At 40.6% G+C, this 21,584-nt stretch overlaps 1 protein-coding gene across 2 annotated transcripts in view; it reads right to left on the reverse strand.

The window, feature by feature from the left end:
• The window catches only part of LOC129672149 (contactin-associated protein like 5-1), a 784,596-nt gene that overhangs the window by 367,540 nt on the left and 395,472 nt on the right, over nucleotides 1-21,584 (reverse strand). For both annotated transcript variants that reach the window (XM_055601442.1, XM_055601432.1), the window contains exons 9-10: nucleotides 10,121-10,270; nucleotides 6,331-6,502 (exon numbers count right to left, since the gene is read on the reverse strand). In XM_055601442.1, coding sequence (XP_055457417.1) covers nucleotides 6,331-6,502; nucleotides 10,121-10,270 — 322 coding nt within the window. The remainder of the gene's footprint in view (nucleotides 1-6,330; nucleotides 6,503-10,120; nucleotides 10,271-21,584) is intronic.

The following is a 21,584-nucleotide window of genomic DNA, read 5'->3' on the forward strand; positions in this document are numbered from 1 at the left end:
TATAGCTCACTCCTATAAGATTTACTTACATGTTTCTGTCTGTATAGAACTATGGGCATGGAAATGCAGGTGCCCATGGAGGCCAGAATAGGAAGTCAGATCTACTGGTGCCAGAGTTTCAAAGGTAATGAGTGACCAGTGTGGCTACTGGGAATGAAACTGATCCTTTCCCAAAGCAAAAAGACCTTGTAACTGTTGAACCATTTCATAGTCCTAGAAACTTCATTTATACCAAGTTGCACTGCTCACTATGATATTGGGCACTGGCCATACTTGAAGATAGAGTTGAGCTTCACAGGACTGTGGAGTACAGATAATTAAAAGAAATAATATGTATTCCATTGTGTAAAAATACCACAATTTCTGTATCCATTCTTCCATTGATGGACATCTCGGTTGTTTCCAGGTTCTGGCTATTACAAATAAAGCTGCTATAAACATGGTTGAGCAAGTATCCCTTTTGTGTACTTGAGCAAAGTTTGGGTATATACCTAGCAGTGGTATAGGTGGGTCTTGAGGAAGCACTATTCCTAATTGTCTTAGAAAGCGCCAGATAGATTTCCAGAGTGGTTGTACCAGTTTACATTCCCACCAGCAGTGGAGGAGAGTTCCCCTTTCTCCACAACCTCTCCAGCATGTATTGTCACTTGAGTTTTTCATCTTGGCCATTCTGATGGATGTAAGGTGAAATCTCAGGGTCGGTTTGATTTGCATTTCCCTGATGGCTAATGAGGTTGAGCATTTCTTTAAGTGTTTCTCTGCCATTCGATATTTCTCTGTCGAGAATCCTCTGTTTAACTCTGTTCCCCATTTTTTAATTGGATTACTTGGTTTGCTGCTTTTCAGCTTCTTTAGTTCTTTGTATATACTGGATATTAGTCCTCTGTCAGATAAAGGGTTAGTGAAGATTCTTTCCCAATCTGTAGGCAGCAATCAATACTACTCAGCAATCACAAAGGAGGAAATAATGAAATTTGCAGGCAAATGGTGGGATCTAGAAAAGATCATTGTGAGTGAAATATCCCAGAAGGAGAAAGACAAACACGGTATATATTCACTTATATAGACCTATAAGATATGATAAACATAATGAAATCTATATACCTAAAAAAGATAATTAAGAGAGCAGACATGGGGTAATATGATCAATCCTTGTTTAGAAAGACAGATGGGATGTGCATTGAATGTATGACAGGAGTCTACTGAGTGCATCTGAAAGACTCTAACTAGCAGTGTTTTCAAAGCAGATACAAAGACTTATGACCAAACCTTCAGCAGAGTACAGGGAATCATAAGAAAGAAGGGGAGTTAGTATGATGGGGAAAGGATAGAAGCTCCACAAGAACCAAATATATCTGGGCACAGGGTCTTTTCAGAGACTGACATTCAACCAAGGACCATGTACGGATATAACCTAGAACCTCCACTCAGATGTAGCCTGTGGTAGCTCAGTAACCAATTGTTTTCCCATAGTGAGGGGAACAAGGACTATTTCTAACAGGAACTCAATGACTGGCTCTTTGACCTCCCCACCCCCCAAGGGAGGAGCAGTCCTGTTAGGCCACAGAGGAGAGCTTTGCAGCCAGTCCTGAAGATATCTGATAAAACAGGATTGGATGAATGGGGAGGAGGTCACCCCGCCTATCAGTGAACTTGGAAAGGGGCACAGTGGAGATGAGGGATGGAGGGTAGGATTGGGAGGGAATGAAGGATCAGGACACTGCCGGAATACAGAGTTAATAAAATGTAACTGATAAGAAAAATAAAATAAAATTGAAAAAAAAAAAAGAAGTAAGAATGTGTAACTTCTACATAAAACACAGTCTTTCCTTTTGTTCCATAAAACAGGACAAAAAAAAATGGTAAGTTTAAAAAGAAAAAAAAAAACACAGAAAGGATCCTGTTTTCATTTTGGCCCATTTCACACACTAAGAGAGAATATTATATTCTAGCATTTCTCACTTAGAGAGAGATGCTCAGATTGTGTGGGCATTGCCCTTACCATGGCTTTCCTGGCACCTGACCCAGAGGCTTTCAGTTTTAGCGAAAAGCTAAGACATGTATATTACCCCAAATGCAATCTTTTTACATTACACACTGCTTTTAACACATGGGCCAGGATGCAGCAGGACTATGTGTATGGAAGTTATCCAACATGTTTCCTATCCTCTGTGTTTGCAGCTCCTCATGATCAAGCTGAGAAGCTAAGAATATTGACCAGAGAATGAGACACATGTTCTTCTTAGAAAATGTGCTAGGACAAGAATCAGATATGGAGGGAGAAATTGTGTTTTATGACACATTTGGCCACAGGAAACTGAGTACAATGTTTTATATGTGACCCATCTTGTGGAAAAAGTACCTGATCTGCATTTTTAAAGGAATTAGAAGATCTTAGGACACAATACCAGAGACCAGGGACAATAAACACCGATTCCATCATCTATTTTGCACCTTTAATATGAATATGAAGTCCATTTCTGTATGTTCAGAACTGGGACTTGATGATATCTAAGAATCTCTCTCAGTTGTATTGCTGTACCAGGGTATTCCACAGGGAATTTAACTTGTGGCAACCAAATTTTCTCTGGAATTCCCAGAAAGCTGCATAGAAATCTGAGTCTGTCAGTCTGAATAAAGGTTTATCCACATTATTTGGTGTGTATGTGCAGGGGTGTTATGTGCATGTATGCACATGCTTACATGCCTGTGTACATGTGGAGGCAGGAGGAGCATGTCAGATGTCCTCCTCTATCATTCTCTACCTCATTATTTTTTTTTAGGTGTGATCTTTTTTCTTAAACCTGGAGCTTATAGTAAGTATGTTTTGTTGTGGTTGTCCTTAGTCTGAATTAGGCTGGCAGCCAGAAAGCTCCAGGAACCTCTATCTCCTATAGCACTAAGATTACAGATGGTCATGTGTTACCACCCTTAGGTTGCTACATGTGTGCTGGGATCTGGGCTCAGATCCTCATGCTTGTGAAGCAAGTGCTCTTAGACAATGAGACAGCTCTCCAGCCATAAAATGGTGCTTCAAGGGTTGACTTTAAACAGCTCAGAGGAAGCAGAGCTTACCAGTCTGCAGACATCTTTTCAAAGGGCTTGAAAGAGCTCATTGGGAAGCGCATTAAGATTTCAGAAATTTTGTGCCTTTTCCTTAAAGACTGCCATGTCTGTTCTATATCTGATATCCCTCTTAAATGACCTGCACTAAGACATTTAAATATACAAGAGGCACAGTTGAGAACTAGAAAAAGAAAGCAGGATGAGGTGGGCCCCATTTGTCTGTGAAGGATAAAAAGCACATAGAAGGCAAGGATAGACGAGGTAGTATCTGCTGCCCAAGAAGGGACACTTAGGCTTTCATGGTCTTGGTAGCCAAAAGCCCCAGCCCTGGTCTCCCTAGTATGCAAGTTCATCCCAGCTGGCTAACAGATTCACACTGATTTACACATGGAAAGCAGAATATTGGAGTAGTTTCTCATGAACGGAGCTCACTGTTTCAGATGGCTAGAGAGCCCCCAGAGAACCACCTATGCCTGCTTCCTCAAGCAGTGAGGCTTTTTCTCTCCTGGCCTGACCTCTGTCTAACAAATTGCTTCTTTATTTTATACATCCATAACACGTATTTTCCTTCCTCACATCTATTGCTGCTATTAGTTTACATGTGTATGTACATTCATTATGACTTTATATTTATTACAAAAGTTAAGAGCAAACACTTGCTTTTGTAACCCCTCCTCCACCCTCCCAGATTTCAAACAAATGTAAATCAGATCTGTAAGAGAACAAACAAAGACTTGAACGCTGGTTTCCATTTTGTTAGAGAAAATGAGTGAATTCAAAGAATCACACCATTTACCGGCTAAAGAAAATAATGAATTTCGCTTTACACAATCAAACACGACACAATTGTATGCAATATAATTACTCATGACTGGAATTACACAAAATTAATGGAGCAAGGTAGATGGCAATGACTTTTATGTAATCAAAAATAATGAGAGCTTCCTGGATTGTATATTAAGGTATCAAACAGTGTTCAATTGACAATATCCCTATATTGATCTGTAACACATAAATGCTGAACCAGTTGATGAATTGGGAAGATTTTCTCTTGTCAGGAATATAAACTTGGATGGGTATCCATTTCCTGTAGTAGGTTTGATTTGTAGACCTCTCGATTAGAATATTTTAATGAAGCACACATTTTATTACCCATTTTCCCAGCTGGTCAAATGGAAAAAAAAAAAAAAAGAAAGGACAAAAATCAAAAGGTGTGGTATGTTGTTGATCCCACGTGCAATGATATATTATCAGAAATGTGTGATAAAGTTCCACCTAATTATAGTGGTCATTTCCAGCATTAGCAGAGAGAATGTTCTGCATGGCTGATTTCCCATGTTCCCCAGTAAAGGCACTTGATGCTCTTCATTATTTCTCCCTTGGACTGAGACGCTCACCCCTGAACTCCTCTATCTCTACCTTAAATTTTTCTCAACTCATGTTTCTAGCCAAGTCTGATGGGGTTCCTTCTCAATTCTCATAAAGAGCATTAAACCAAAATCTTCTAGCACAAGTATTTTTTTCTGATGATTCCAGGCCCACATCCCCAACTATGTGGATGCCATGTGCCTTCCCTGCATGACCCATGAGCTGAAATTTATAGCAAAGAAGCTGAATTATAACATGTCATCTAAACCTAAGAGAAGGTGGATTACAAGACAAGTCATTACTTACTTGTTTCTCAGGAATTATTCATTGCTAAAAGTTATCATATGCTGTTAGTTATAAACTCCATCCAGGAACTAAGGATTTTAAATTCAAAGTCAAAAGAATTTTGAATTGGTAACACTTAAAAACCATGTTTTGTTTCTATTTTGTGGCACTATCTCTTTTTTTCTGTTTAATTTCTTGTTTTATTTTTAAATAATTTTATATACTCACTTGTATCCCAGCTGTAGCCCACTCCCTCTTTCCCTAACATTCTTCCCCTCCCTCCCTCACCTCCTCCCTGCCCCCTTCCTAGTCCACTGAGAGGGGGTGTCCTCCTCTCCTTCCATCTGGCCCTAACTTATCAGGTATCTTCAGGATGGTTGCAATGTCCTTATCTGTGGCCTAGCAAGGCTACTCCTCCCTCAGGGGGGAGAGGAAGCTCATGAGTTCATGTCAAACAATTCCTGTCCCCCTTACTAGGGAGCCCACTTGGATACTGAGCTGCCATGGGCTGTGTCTGAGCAGGGGTTGTTGGTTATATCCATGCATGGTCCATGGCTGGATAAACAGTCTCATAGAAGATCCCTGTGTGGCACTATCTCTTAGTACCTCTGTCTACTCTCACTTTGGCCAAACATGATATTCCTCATCCTTGAAGATATAATTCAATCACCTACCCAAACTTCCTCCATCACATTCCTCAATCTCTGAGTTGGACCAAGCTACTTGTATCATGTGTCCTTATTGGTACCGCATGTTTCACAATTCGGAGTATATTTTTGTTTATAACAACAGCTTTTTAATGAATCCAGCGGCCTTGAACACCAACACTTAGGAAGGCAGTTAACAAATCCTTTCCCCACTGGCTCATTGATATCTTAAGAGGACCAAGCAGAATTAGAAGAATGAATTAGGTAGGTGCCACTGAAGGAACATGGAAAAATACTACTGAAATTTAGCATCCATTCTCTGTGGTTTCTGACTTTAAATCTAGAAATTTCTACCACAAGAGGAGGCAAATCCCAAGAGAGATGCAACTGGAAACTGAGTGTCATACTAGACCTCTGGGCTGTAGAATAAAAGTACTGATTCTCCCTAACCTACTAACTTGTCTCCTTGGAACTAAAGAAACAGTGGGTGGAGTTGGTGTCAGTCAGGATCAGCCATCCCTGACTGAAGACATCCATGCTGAACACAGCCAAAGCCATAGCTGTAGATTTCCTGAAGCCTTGTGACATTATCAGAAAGTTACCCACAACAGGCAAAAAATCAAATGGTTTAGGGAAGAGGAATTTCTCCCTCCTTTATGCTTTATTCTTAACTTCAAAGTAATCAAATGTTATTTATGCATAAAGATTTAATCCTTTCACAAATTTGTATTTTGATTTAATTTGCATATCTCATTTACTGCAAGTCAACATGAAGAGAGTCTCAACTAATTTAATCCATTTTCTCTGGGCCTGAAATCCTTTCAGAAATATTTTCCATTAGGCAATTCATTTATGTCTAATGTGGCTAATGTTAGCAGATTAGAATTTTGCTTAAAGAAACTCATATTTAAAACAGTGAGAATGGGAAGGGGTAGGGGAATGGAGGAGACAAGACAATAATTACCTGTCTTTGATGCTACACAGATCAATGTGTAAATCACTACATTTTCCCAGGGAACCTTGCTGAACTGAAATGAGGTCCTTGGGCTGGTTATCAATAAAGATGAGCCTCATGCAGCCTTGGAAAGCATTAATGGGATTTAAGCATTGGGAATCGGTGAAATTGTCAGGGCACCCTGTGGGACAGAGAAAAAAGATGAAGAACACTAAAATGATCTGTCATTACATTGGCAACCTATTGATGGGAGACCTTGTGGTCTAATTATTTGGGCACTGTTTTATTCACAGCAGGACACACTTTTGTTGTAAATCCTAGATCAGGAGGAAAGGCAGAAATGATGCAAAATGGGGATACTCAGTCACTGTACAAAGGAGAAAGTGCCAAAGGGAATTTCATTGTTATAACATTTACCTTAACCCCCACAGTGTGTGTGTGTCTGTGTCTGTGTGTTTCATGTGGGTATGTGTAGAAGCCAGAGATTGACATTAGGATGTCTTTCTCTACTACTTCTCATTTTATTCTGCGAGATAAGAGTTCTTTGTAAACCATGGGTTCACCAATTTACCTAGACTGACTGGTCATGAACTCCATGGATCTGCCTGCACTCTTCACTCTACTTTTACTAACACTGTACCTTCACCTAGCTCAGAGCCCTCTGACTTGAGTAGGCTGGGTACAAGGCTTGGTAGGCCTCAGGAGCCTGTTTATCTCAGACTTGCCATTAAGGTCTTCATACCGTGCCCAGAGTACATTCCCAGTGTACCAGGGTACTAAGAATCCAAACTCAATTTCTCATGCTTGCATGACAAGCGTTTTAATAACTGAGTCAGCTACATACCATGCACACACACACCTTTCCTGCTGGAAACCCATTTGTTTTTACTTTGAATGACATCCTTCACATACTCTTGCCATATTGGAAGTGCTTGGGAATGTTGTTTCTGTCTCAAAACACACATCTAAAATCACAGTGCAAATCTGAATTACAATTTCTAAGGAAATTATGCTCTGGTATGGATGGCAGCAGTGTAATTGTCTGGTTAATTGTGGAGTATTAACAGGATTAGCTCCTGAGAAAGGTTCACTCAGGAACCAAGCAGGATTTTTGACATGCTGTGCAAAGCAAATCCAGACATTAAGAGAACTGTGGTCTTAAGAGCACACAGTTATAAGCTGTAATAGCACATGTGAAAGGTTATCACCACAAGTCCTAAAGAGTGTTCTTTTAAAAATGAAAATGCATTGCTCCCATTTAGCATCACCTGCAAGGCCAACCTACTCCTCATTGAGACAGGTGAAGACCAAGCAGGTATGTGGGTATGTGTGCTCTTACAAACTCCGTTTCTGTGGTTTTAATAGGTTAAAGTGTATGGGAATGTGAGCTTGAAAACATGACAATAAGCTATAAATAAGGGGAAATTATTTCATGCATCTCTGGCAGACAGTCACTGTGGGGCTGAAGCCCAGCAGCTGGTTAACAACTCACAGCAAACAATAAAATGAAGAGATGCTGCAACTTCTAATTGAAGCTGTAGAGAGAATTTATGTAAGTTGACTGTTACTGCTGAAGCTCATTTTTCACCTTCCTTAAGTTTACAGTCTGAGTGTAGAAGGTTTGTTTAAACACTGCTCAAATCATAGATAAATCTTCATGTTCTATGTCTAGTACCCCTGGAAACCCACCCAGAATTTAGCAATATTCTAGTTTGGGGAGGAGAGCCATTTTACCTCTGTGATATTTCAGATGATTATTATAACATGATTACTCAAACCCACTTTGACTGGAAACAAATTCTACCATGATTCTTTCTCCATTGCTGATATACTGTATGTGACATTGAATGCACAATTTGGAGTTGAGGCTCAGCATTTGTTCTCATTCATTTTTTTCACTACAGGGCTTCAGTGAACACAGACTTGATTCTGTTCCATACACTCCGTGTCTCTGTAGCCTCCCACAGATTATTATGATTTTATTAATCTTTGGCTGATGATGTACATGACTAAGGGTGAGCACATGGCCAGAGACATGTGCTACAGAGTCTGGCTTTCAGAGGCTCCAGGGGTCCAAACTCAGCTCTTATGCTGACATAGCAAATTCTTTATGACTGAAACATATTTTCAACCTACAAATTATTTTAACAAACAGCAGCCTTATTCTCTATCATATGGACATATTATTACCTAAAAGTATTTGATACTGCTGAGTATGTAATGATGACTGTGGGTGAAAGACTATGACCCTTCCTTGTACTAAAAGCCAGCCTCATTGAGCTTGCTCCACACAGCTCCCTTCCATGGAGACCCTAAATATGAATTCTGTACCTGTGCAAAGACTTTTTTTCTGTCTCAAGCCTGTCACACATTTTATGGGAAGAAAGATGTGATTTGGAGATTTTGGAGCTAAGAGATTACATTGTTTGGGTTATAACTCAGTACAGAGTATGATTAGGATGTGGCAGGCTCCAGATAACTACTGTGTATGTTTCCTTGCTGTTATTGTTACTTTTGTCATTATATGTGAGCAAGACAGTGCAGACACATGCGTGCTACCATGCATGTATGTAAGTCGCAAGACAGAATCGTACAGCCCATTCTCTTCTCCCGCTATAGCTTCCAGGATAAAACTCAAGTCTTCGGGTTTGAACAAGTGTCTTTTCCCATGGAGTCCTCATGTTATCTCTTCAGTGAATGCTATCATGCAATGTTTGTCTTCAGTTACCACATGGGAAGGAACTGTCAGCTTTAGAGCAAGGCTGGCTCATGATCACATCTGCAAGATATTTCCCAGGTTGTGCCGCTCCCTATACTGTGGAGGGGAAAGGCAGTGGGAGAGTTGAGTGTGCATGGGTTTGGGTGTGCATGCGATGCTGAGTGGATACCTGTGCCTTTTAAATGCTGTGTAAGCCCTCCACCACTAAGGTTCACCAGGCCTGCATTCTTCTCTTGCTTATATCTTCCAGTAATTCTGAAAGTGATCTTGTTCTCCATGTTATAGTAAAGGAGTAAAAGGACTATATCTTAAGAGCATGCGTTCATAGAACCATTGGAAATAAATCGTTCTTACATGTGGCTTCTCCTGTAAGTCCACTGGCTAGAGAAGTATGCACAATCCCTTTTAATAAAAGTTACCTTTAAAATACTCAACATGAGTGCATTTATAAAAATGGTAAAATGTCACATAAACTTTGTCGACCCCTGTTTGTTTTTATTTGAGTTACTGGATGTGCTGTGAGGGTTTTGGAAACATTAAGAAGAGCAGCAACTCAGAAACAGCAATGCCTTCCCTTATCCCTGTGAAGTCCCCCTCCTCTCCATTTTGTTCTGTCACCCTGAGTGGTGCTGATGATCTCTAAGACATGGAAAAGGGGAGATGAAAGTCACAAAGCAAAGTGGCAGAGGAGTGACTGAGATGACCCACAGGCAGGTCGTGCCTCCCGCCCAAGTTTTCCTTCTTGCAGGTATTGGCTGATGCTCTGCTCCTTTTCTCTATGTTTTCAGTTGAGTTTCTCCTTTCCATTGTAACTATGGAGCTTGGCATGGCTTAAAAAGTCTCTTTCGATGAGTTATGTAAACCAGCTCTAGTTGCCCCAGCTCCTTCTGCCCTCAGTACTGCCCTAGATAACTTACATTTGCACAGTTGCCTTGGGTTTTGGTTTCTCGCTGTGTGGTGCTTTAAAGTGCCCACATGTGTGCATGCATGGCTCTGTGGATGGTTGTTGAATTGACAAAGCATGTGATGGAATAATTTCCCTGTCCCTTTCTTTGAGGTTGCAAAGGCTGATGAACTTACCTCCAAAGTAGTAACTATTTCCAGAATAAATCTGCAGCCGGGTGGTGTCCGGACCCAGGGAAGCAGCATCATTATCCAGTGTGAGAGTAATGCGGTTTCTCCTGGCATTGATGCTGACAGAATGCCACAGGCCATCATTCAAGCCGTTGCCTAAAAGAGAAGCAGGAAGGAATTTTCCATGAGGGTCATCTCTCTTCTTCTCTGCCTTACATCTTAGTCTCCTAAACCATTTCTGGTAGTTTAGGTTCAAAAACAAAGGAGACAAACCTAATATATGGGATGACTGTGACAAATAAATGCATGCTATATATTATGTAGTAGGGTGATGAGTGACTGTGGAGAAAGCAGATAAAAAAAAATGAAGAAACTGTCAAAACCCCTCAAAATGATAGCATCAACTGTATCCCTTAGACAGAGGTGACACAGGTCATTTTAGTCCTTTGACTTTTCTAAAGTTTGTATCCTGTTATGAGAAAAAGTTTTGCAAGTTTTGTTTTTGTTTAAACCAACAGTTCCAAGAATTAAAACCAGGACTTAGCATATGCTATGCAAGCTATCTAATTGAGATTCACTGGCTCTGGGAAGTTACTTAATTACCCCGGGTTGCTTTCTTAGTTTCTCTTCTTATAGATGTGATAAAATAACCTGACAAACTCAACTCAAAGGATAAAGGGTTTATTTCACTTCACAGGTAAAGCATACAGTCCATGGTAGCAGGGAAATCAAGGCAGTAGGAGCTTGAAGCAGTTGGTTACATCACACGCACAATTAGGAAACAGAAAAGGGTTAATGTATCCTTATGCTCAGCTTGTTTTCTGTACTGTATGCAGTCTAGTATCAGTTCTCCAGAACAGAGAATGGTCCTGCCTACAATTACAATGGGTCCTCCCACATCGATCACTATAATGAATGGAGTCCCTCCCAGATATTCTCAGTGTAACCTTAATTTCTGTAATCTCTCTGGGGCATTCTTGGAGGCTTGTTTATGTGTGAATCTAGATTCCCATCCAGGTGACAGTTAACAGTAATCTTTGTACCTACACAAGGACAGTTTCATTTAGGAATAGAATATGTTTTCACATATCCTTTTCAATATCCTACCAGCCTTTCCATATCTCGCATTGCCTCATTCTCTACACGCTTTGCTTCTACTTTACTGTTGTATTGCTGAAGTGGACAAAGCCAGTCCCATTGCAAGACAGAGAAAGTTTCCTCCTGCTGTCGGGACTCGTATTAACTGAATATCAACTGCAGAAATGTTAATTTATTTAGTTGACTGGGGTCCATGTGTGGAGGTCAAAGGACAATTTGTGTTAGTTAAACTCATGCGGTTTAGCTTGGTGGAGAGCACCTTGACTGGCTGAACTGTCTTTATATTCTACCAACAGTTTGTCCTAAGTTTCTCATAAGACATTACCTGAGTCATCTACCTTCCCTGAGCTCTGACTCATCACCTGCAAATACGATCATACCTGATCGGTACCATTGTTGAAGGGATAAAACATGATCAGAGGACAATTCCCAGAGCATTTGCAGGGCAAAGAGGTTGTTTATGAAAAGCAACCTGTACTGTTCCTTTGCCCCAGATCCTTTCAGCTGCACTGCAGCACTGGCCTATCTTACTGATGAAACTGCACTGGGAATTGGTCATGAGCAGCCAATTACGTCCTTTCAAAAAAATTGTTATCTATGGAGATTCATGTGTGTGTGTATCCCACTGAACACTGACAAAACCAGTCCTATTGACTACTTAGGCCACAATTACACAAAACTGATACATGTTCATCATTCAGATGACCTGGTTCTGTGCTGAGATACCTTTCTTCTCAAAGCCTCAGTTTCCTCGCCTGCAAAAGGGAAACACTCATTATACCTAAAGATGGCTCCAGGGATTATAACTACTAATATAGTTGTATTTACAGCCACTTCAGCTCAAGTGTTCAGGTGCTTCTATGAATGAACATTGGTGGACAGAAGTATGAGTCCAAAACAGCCTTTGGGATTGGAAAAATACAGATATTAACATAACATGCTTTCATATTGTAGAATGATGCACAGTTAAAAGGTAGGGAGAACTGCAGAAAAGATTTAAGCACCATCCTTTGACTTTTAGCAAGTGAAGAAGACAAAGAAACTAACAACACAGCCAATGGACACCTAAGCTGATACTGGGCATAGCATGACTCCTTAAATCACAGGAGCTATGATGACCTACATAAGACCTACACAAGATTTGTCCTACCACCAACCTGTCTGTCATGAAATGTGAAGACCTTGAGACACTTTAATCTACCAAGTTAATTGTTCTTGATTAGGAATTTGTTTCCTTTAGTACTGTAGCCACTTGTTCTTCAGATAATGTAACTCTCCACCCACTAGAAAACAACACTGATGAAACACATTGCATGATTAAAAAGCAAAGACAATGAAAGTAGATAGGGAGCTAGTTTGGAAGAGTAGCAATGAGTGGATATGGAAGGGGTAGATGAAACAGAGAAAGAGTAATGGGGGGTTAATGTGATCAGAATACATTATGTATGTTGTGGCAATGTTCTAATGAACCAATTATATATAATTAATATATTCTAATAAAAATTAGACAAATCCAGCAACAAAACGTTGCAGCTTACAGCTCCAGGTGAGACAGTGATGGCAGGCAGGGAAGAAAGATGTGTTACTACAATAAGCCTAGGATGTTTCACAGAGTACGTAGGGATCAGAGTTCATAAGCTCATTGAGCAAAAATTCTTGGAGACAGACATCTGCCCAGATAATAAAGAAATAGAAAAGAGAGCATAGAAATTTTTAAAGGACAGAAAAATGTATGAGAGATAATAGTCAAAGCAGGTGAGAAGAGAACCCAGTCCCCCTAGGCCTTGAGCCATGCTAAGAATAGGGTCTAGCAAGGGCTTTTGAAATGGGGTTCTGGAAAATATTTACTCAAATAAATTTTCACCACATCTTTGTGGAAGGAATTTGGGCATTTGCACTAAAACAAACAAACAACAACAACAAAAGAAAAGGAAATTCACAATTTGGTTGGGGTTGAGATGGTTCAAGGGCAGAATCCCTTGTAGTTCCTGCCTGACAGGACCCACATAAAAGCCAAAGATATTGGCACAGCATTGTAATCCCAGGGTACCAATGGGGGATGGGAGGCCTAGATAGGAGAACCTGCAAAAGCTTGAAAGCTAGCCAACCCTGCTTATACAGCAAGTCTCAAACACTTTCTCATGGCAAGGTAGACAGGTAAAGACCAATACTCAAAGGTTGTCCTCTGACTTCACACACATTCTCTGTTACCTCAACACCCCTTATCAAATACCCCTATAACCTCACACAGGAACACATAAACTTACACTTTCCTGCTTCCTTTTCTTCCTGCTGATACCACACATATGAAATAAAAAATATTTGTAATGATGTAATGGATAACCAGAGATGCAAATGCATGCCATAGAGCACAGGGACTAATAAGAGATTTTCAACTTGGGAATAACCAGGCCAGTGGTACATGTTCTCAGGTGAGATGAGTCTAGAGGCAGTGCCTCTCAGTCCCAGCTACTGTTGGAGATCACCCCAAGGGACAGAGTGACAGGCTAATAGTCAAAGTATCAGCCAAAAAACAAAACAAAACAAAAAAATATAAAGTGTGAACTAAAAGGTATTTCTAAAGAAACACTAGATAGGACAACACAGAGGTCCCTGAAGCCATCACTGAGAAGTCCTTTGGAAGGAAGGCAGAAAGAGGCCTGCTTGGCTTTCAGTGACCAGGGCAGAGCAAGCATCTTTGAGCCTTTATGTAGAGAATCTGCATAGGACAGTCTCAGTACCAAGCCTGGTACCCAGCTGTGCTGCCAACCAGGCCAGCTGTGCCCCATCTGCTCAGAAGAGCCCAGATGGGACCCATCATATAGCCAGCCAGCTCCCCCAATATCAGTTTTTCATGGAAGGCAGATCCAAGGGCTTCTCCACCTGGGGGCCCTACCTTCTCTAACAGGCAACAGTCCCTAAAACCCTAGGATTTGGAACTTGACCATGGAGACTGTGCTAATGAGGTAAAGCTTCTGTCAAGTAATTCCTAATGGTGAGCATTTGATAGTTTTTAGATACGTTTGAGGTGTAAGCCAACTGTAGGTCTGTTTTGCTTTTTTGTATACTAATGTAAATATATCTCCACAACACATAAAGGGGTATTTAAAGAAAGCTATATACAAACCTTGAAGAGGAAGTATGATTCATCATTCAGTGTCTGGTTAGACTCAGGAAGCAAGCATTTGGCTAGGCATAGGGCACAGTAGGATGGCAGTACACAAAGGCCATAGAAGTGCACTCTAGTCACAGGCTCTTCCATCTAGCCTCATTACAGATGCACAACATTATAGGAGATGGCTAGGCTATAGTGGTAGGAGACAGAGCCTGTCTTTATCAATTATTATGTGAATTCTGAGTCCTGATCCTTTCCAATATCATTATCTATGTCTTTCCTTGTTTGACTGTTGTTGTCATCGTCATTGTTCTAATTGTTGTTGTTGTTGGTGGTGGTGGTGGTATGTATGTGTGAATATGGTTGTATTTATGTTCACGTGTATGTGAAGGCCAGAGTTTAAGATCACAGGTCTTCTTCAAGTACTCTTTTGTTTTTGAGACAAAATCTCTCATTGAATCCATAGTATATTTCTGATCGTTTGGATGGTCTTATCTCTAATTCTCTGGGCTAAAATTGCAGGCAGGTACCATTGCACTGAGCACTTTATATGGGTGCTAGGAATCCGAACTCAAATTGTCATATTGATGTAGAAAGCAGAATGACTCCATCTCTCCATTCCTTCACCTTCTTGGATTTTTAAGTGTCATTTATCCATTGGGTATTTTGGTATGATATGTGTATATGGGTACAAAGTCAAACACAACTTTGTGGACTGAGTTCTTTCTTTTTATATGCATGTGAGGTTTTAAACTGGGTCTGAGGCTTTTGCAGCAACTGCTTTGTCACCCTTTTTTATTTAACAGCTTCCTATGTAGTCTCCTGAGCCCACAATCTGAGTTGTGGGAAAACTGCAGCTCCTAGAAGAAATAGTTGAATGGCAATTTCTATAGAAAAATAACAAACAGAGGAATATTTGAAAGTACAGATTCTGGGCTTCATGCAACATTAATTAAGCCTAAATTCTGTATCATCTCAGATGTTGAAAAGCTTAAGGATCACCAGGAACTGGGCTGTGCAGCCAAATAGAGGTTTCTATGTGATAGAGTGCATAAAAAAGAAAGAGTTTATATATATATATAATCATTTTATTCACTTTGTATACCAGCTGTAGCCCCCTCCCATCCCCACCCTCCTTCCCTCTTCTCCCCCTATGCCCCTACCCAAGTCCACTGATAGGGAGGTCCTCCTCCCTTCCCGTCTGACCCTAGACTATCAGGTCTAATCAGGACCAGTTGCATTGTCTTCCTCTGTGGCATGGCAGGGTTACCCACCACACACACATCAGAGGGAGGTGATCAAAGAGCCAGCCATTGAGTTCATGTCCGAGACAGCCCCTGCTTCCCTTACTGGGGGACCCACTTGGAGACTGAGTTATGGGCTACATCTGAGCAGGGGTTCTAGGTCCTCTCCATGCCTGGTCCTTGATTGGAGTATCAGTCTCTGCAGGGACTCCTAGGTCCAGAGTTCTTATTGTATGAAAACCATTATTGCACTACCCTTCTGATAATTTGTAAGCCAATCTAAAAGGTGTCATTTGTAGTAAGCAGTCTGTTGGTTATACTGCTCCTAGAGAACCTTGGCGATTATATGTATATCACACATTTATAGATGACAACCTGTTCTTTATCACACCTAAGCCTAAAGACAGCCAGTTTTCCGTTGCACTGTGCATCTTCTTTTCTGAAAGCTCCCCATCCACTTAAACTTGATCCAGTGCATTAAACAAAATTCCCCTTTTCATCTCTTTTCCTTGCTTGAGAGTTTGTCGTGAACCTTATGATTGATGGTTGTTGGGATTTGGCTGCTCTTTTATTCCTACTCCTCCAACTCCTCGTACTTCTGAGGGTTAGAGATCTACAACAGTGGTTCTCAACCTGTGGGTTGAATGACTCTTGCACAAGAGTCACATATCAGATGTCCTGCATATCAGATATATGCATTACAATTCATAACAGATCTGACCACTAGTATTTCTTAGGGTGAATACTTCCATTCTGTACTACAGCCATTTTCTTATATGTGGGAAGCTAAAGTTCATTCTCAAGCTGTGTTTGGAGAGCTGTTTGCTTGGCAGTCTGCTTTGTTATTGAGTGTTCAGCGAAGGATATGTTTTCGCCCAGGCCTTTATCTTGAAACCAGGGGGTTTTGCCAAGTTACTTTGACTTGTCTGTGAGACCTTGGAAAATGTCTGCCATATAGGAATGTGGTCTTAGAAAACAAGTTTGACTAATCCATGAACCCTGTACTTGTACTGAGGTGAATTGTTTTTCTTTGTCTTTAAGGAGATGTTGCAGAGAACAGGTCAGGTGCCTATCACAGAGGGCCTCTGAAAGACTCTACCCAGCAGGGTATCAAAACATATGCTGAGATTCATAGCCAAACTTTGCGTAGAGTGCAGGGAATCTTATGAAAGAAGAGGGAGATAGACCTGGAGGGAACAGGAGCTCCACAAGGAGAGCAACGAAAATCTGGGAACAGGGGTCTTTATGAGACTGATACTCTAAATAAGGACCATGCATGGAGATAACTTAGAACTCCTGCACAGATGTAGCCTGTGGCAGCTCAGTGTCCAAAAGGTTTCCCCAATAATACGAACAGGGACCTTCTCTGACATGAATTCATGGGCTGGCTCTTTGATCACCTCCATCTGAGGGAGGAACAGCCTTACCAGTACACAGAAGAAGACAAAATAGCTAGTCCTGATGAGACCTGATAGACTAGGGTCAAATGGAAGGGGAGGAGAACCTCCCCTATCAGTGGATTAGGAGAGGGGCATAGGAGAAGAAGAAGGGGGAAGGTTGGAAGGGGGGGGGGATGGGGCTACAGCTGTTATACAAAGTGAATAAACTGTAATTAATAAAAATAAAATTAAAACACTAAACAATAAAAAAAGAAGTAGCTGTTGAATAAACAGTGCTTTCAGTATTGCTGAGCACCCTCTTAAAACTGTTTTAAGTTTTCTGGCTCTTTATTTTAACCTTTCTTTTTTCTTTATTATTAATTATTACAATTTATTTACTTTGTATCCTGACTGTGGCTCCATCCCTCATCTCCTTCCAATCCCACCCTCTTTTCTCTTCTCCCCTAAACCCCTCCTTTAATCTACTACTAGGAGATGACCTCCTCCCCTTGATCCCCACTCCATCAAAACCTGAATTACACCTGAATGACCTACAGCGTATTGCATCACACATGTCTTAAATTCAGTAGCCAGGATTTAATTGATACTTCTACTGAGTACAACTTCTTCTTAAGTTTGACATATTCGATAACATATAATTGCTATAATACATTATTTACATTACTACTAGCTTCCTTTCCTTTTTAAATTTCACATATTTCAGAATTGTTTCTGAGGACAATTCTATGAATTTATTGTGTGGTGACTGTTGGCTAAAATCTTGGATGGGGAGAGTGCCAACCCCTGACATTATGAACTATACTCTGCTAAAGTTGCAGACAGGAGCCTGAGAGAGGTGTCACCTGAGAGACTCAACCAAGCAGTGCTTCAAAACAGATGCTAAGACTCATAGCCAAACATTGGGCAATACTTAGGTAATCATGTGGAAAAATTGGTAGAAAGAGAAAAGGACCTGGAGGTACAGGAGCTCCACATTAAGATTAACAGAACCAACTAACCAAGGCCCCGAGGGGCTTGCTGAGACTGAAGCATCAACCAAGGGCCATTCATGAACTAGACCTAGGCCTCCTACAAAGGGTTTAGCACATGGACAGCTTAGGCTTCATGTGGGTCCTCTAGTAAGAAAAGTGGGGCCTGCATTAGACAAGGATTCACTTTCCAGCTTTTTGATCACTTAACCTGGTGGGACTGCCTTACTAGGCCACAGGGGAAGAGGACATGCTCAGTTCTGGTGCAGCTTGATGAGCTGGGGTGGATGCCAAATGGAGCTCTGCTTTTCTGAGAAATAGGTGAGATGAGAGAGGGGAGGAAGGGAGAACTGTGAAGGAAGGAGTGATGGGGTTACAACCTGATTGGGAAGTGAATAAAAATAAATAATTTAAGCAGAAAGACACATATGGTATATACTCACTTATAAGTGGATATTGGACATATAGGAAAATCATACTAAAATCTGTACACCTAAAGAAGCTAATCAAGAAGGAGGACCCTAGATAAGATGCTCAATCCTCATTCAGAAAGGCAAATGGCAGAGACATAGGAACAGGGAAAAAGCAGGGAGCAGAACAGGAGCCTACCACAGGCTAGGACACCTGATAGACTAGGATCAGAAGGAAGGGGAGAAGGACCTCCACTATCAGTGGACTGGGGGAGGGGCATAGGAGAAGAGGGAGAGAAGGTGGGATTGAGAGGTGATGGGGGAGGGAGCTATAACTAGAATATAAGGTAAATAAACTGTAATTAATGAAAAATAAACAAATTTAAAAAAAGAAATAAAAAATCTTGGGTGGCATGAGCCAAAGAGAATTTCCATCCTTTAAGGTGTTTATATCAGGCATTTTCTCAAAACAGCATTAAGCTAACTAACAGAAGATTATCAGAAAAATGTTCACATTTATGTACTTTTCTTCTAATTCTCTATAGATGACCAAAAGTTATACATGTATCCTCTCTGGTATATACAAGCACCTCTTTTACAAACACATGTGATCAAATTTTCAAGGTTCCATTTCCTTATTCTACTTATTAGGGTCTTATTTTGGATTTTAAAAGCATCAAATATTATGTCTTAGCAGTTTTTTTACCTCTTGATAACACTCTCACTGGGGATGGGACCTTCAGCACAGCCCTACAAAACATAGTCAAGATACAAAATACAGTCAAATATTGTATTTGCTTTAAATCACAGTAGAATATTGTTTGTGCTTGAGTGAGTACGCTTATATTGGCAGAGGACTTTTAGAACATGGAGAATATTCTAAGGTGACAATAAAAAGATTTGAAGGAACTGACCCCATCTCAGAAAAGAAGACAGTAGTGTAATCAGGATATTTGAGGATAGTAAAATCGTGCTCACAGATGAGGGCCTTCATACTTTTTTTTTAACTTTTTTAATTTTTTTATTAATTACACTTTATTCATTTTGTATCCCCCCATAACCTCCCCTCCCGATCCCACCTTCCCTCCCGTTTTTGCATGCATGCCCCTCCCCAAGTCCACTGATAGGGGAGGCTCTCCTTTCTGATCTTAGTCTATCAGTTCTCCTCAAAAGTGGCTGCATTGACCTCTTCTTTTTTTAATGGATATGATAGTGAGTACTCCTCACCAATTCAGATTGGTCCATATGGTAGTGGGTACTCCTCACAAATTCAGATTGGTCCATCTTCCAAAGACAATGCTTGGTTTACTGACCTTCTTAAAAATACCAAAGGACAGGGTTGACCTACTTTTATCTTTGACAGCTTGTAGCCGGGGTAAACCAAAATGTCAGTAAATTTAGAACACTCTTTCCCTTCGTTGACAGAGGACAGAGTTGTCTCCAGAACTAGATTTCTCTGGCCTAGCAGCCAAGAAGAGTACTGTCACCAGCATTCTGTCTAAAAAGGCTTGAGCCTTAACAATTCACTCTGTTTTCAGTAGAGAGGGAAAAGCACTACAATAAATGTTATTTTGAAGACTGGAGTTTCATACTTTCTTTTCACCTTATCATTATTTATTTATTTATCTATCTATCTATTTATTTATTTATTTATTATAATTTATTCACTTTGTATCCAGCTGTATTCCCTTCCTTTGTCCCCTCCCAATCCTGCCATCCCTCCCTCTTCTCCTCCCATGCCCCTTTACTAGTCCACTGATAGGGGACTAGTCTCCTGCCTTTCCATCTGACCCTAGCCTATCAGGTATCATTAGAACTGTCTTCATTGTCTCCCTCTGTGGACTGGTAAGCCTGCCCCCCCCACCTCTCAGAAGGAGGTGATCAATGAGCTAGCCACTGAGTTCATGTCATAGATAGCCCCTGTCCTTCTTACTCGGGAGCCCATTTGGAGATTGAACTGCCTTGTGCAGGGGTTATAAGTTATCTCCATGCATGGTCTATATCAGCCTCAGAAAAGACCCCTGTGCCCAGATTTTCTGGATCTGTTACTCTCCTTGTGGAGCTCCTGTCCTCTCCAGGTCTTTTTATCTCCCCCTTCTTTCATAAGATTCCCTGTACTCTGCCCAAAGTTTGGCTATGGGTCTCAGCATCGGCTTTGATACCCTGCTGGGTAGAGTATTTCAGAAGTTTCACGTTATTCTTATTGCCTCAAGTTTTCCCATAAGAAAAGCAAATATCACATGAAGTACCCATGAGTTTGAAGTGAAACACAGCAGAGCTATTTCCCTTTTCTATTATTTAATGTTTTATGTGACATTAAGAATCTTCTTTATTAAGTGAACCAAGGGATTTCTTTTACTTTTATGAAATATTCTGTTTTCTTAGTACTCAGCTAGACTTGGCCAATACTAGTTTCCATTATAAGCTTCTTTATGAGAAAATTATATATATATATATATATATATATATATATATATATATATATATATGTATGTATTTCTAAAAATAGAAAATGGGCATGTAGAGAGGGACCAATTGGGTAAAATGTCATGCATTTATGAGGTCCTGATTTCTGATCCCAGAGGCCTTATAATTGCAGATGTGACAGCATTTTCCATTCTTCCAGCACCCTAATAATAAAATTGGTGGAGGGAATGAGAAAACTCCTGGAGGCCTGTGGGCCAATTAGCATTGCATATACAACATACAATAAGAATATCTTGTCTCAAACAAGGCAGAAGGAATGATTGAAATGGAATAGTTCTCAGATCTCCACACATGCACTATGGTACATATATATGTCTGCAGACCAACACTTGAACACAAAAACATCATAATGACTGAATCACGCACACAAGGATTAAAATGATAGAATGTAAGGCAAACCTGGCCTATAACCCCCAAACTCGGAGAAATGAGGCAAGAAACCTCAGAATTCAAGGTTAGCTGGGATAAATAGCAAGATCCCATCTTAAAAAATGGAAAGAAGGAAGAAAGAAGGACAAAGGAGGAGGAAGAAGGTAGGAGAGGGAAGGGAGGAAGAGAGAAAAGAGAAAAGAATAAAGAATGATAAAGGAATAGGAAGAGGGGAAGGGAGGAACAGGCAGAGGAAGAAAAGACAGGAGAGAAAGAAAGGGTAGAGAAGTAGAGGAGAAAGGAAGGAGAGAAGAGGGTACAGAAGAAGAAGGAGAAGAAGAAGAAGAAGAAGAAGAAGAAGAAGAAGAAGAAGAAGAAG

This window comes from Psammomys obesus, unplaced genomic scaffold, assembly GCF_907164565.1.
Source record: "Psammomys obesus unplaced genomic scaffold, mPsaObe1.curated_primary_1811, whole genome shotgun sequence".
Lineage (NCBI taxonomy): Eukaryota > Metazoa > Chordata > Mammalia > Rodentia > Muridae > Psammomys > Psammomys obesus.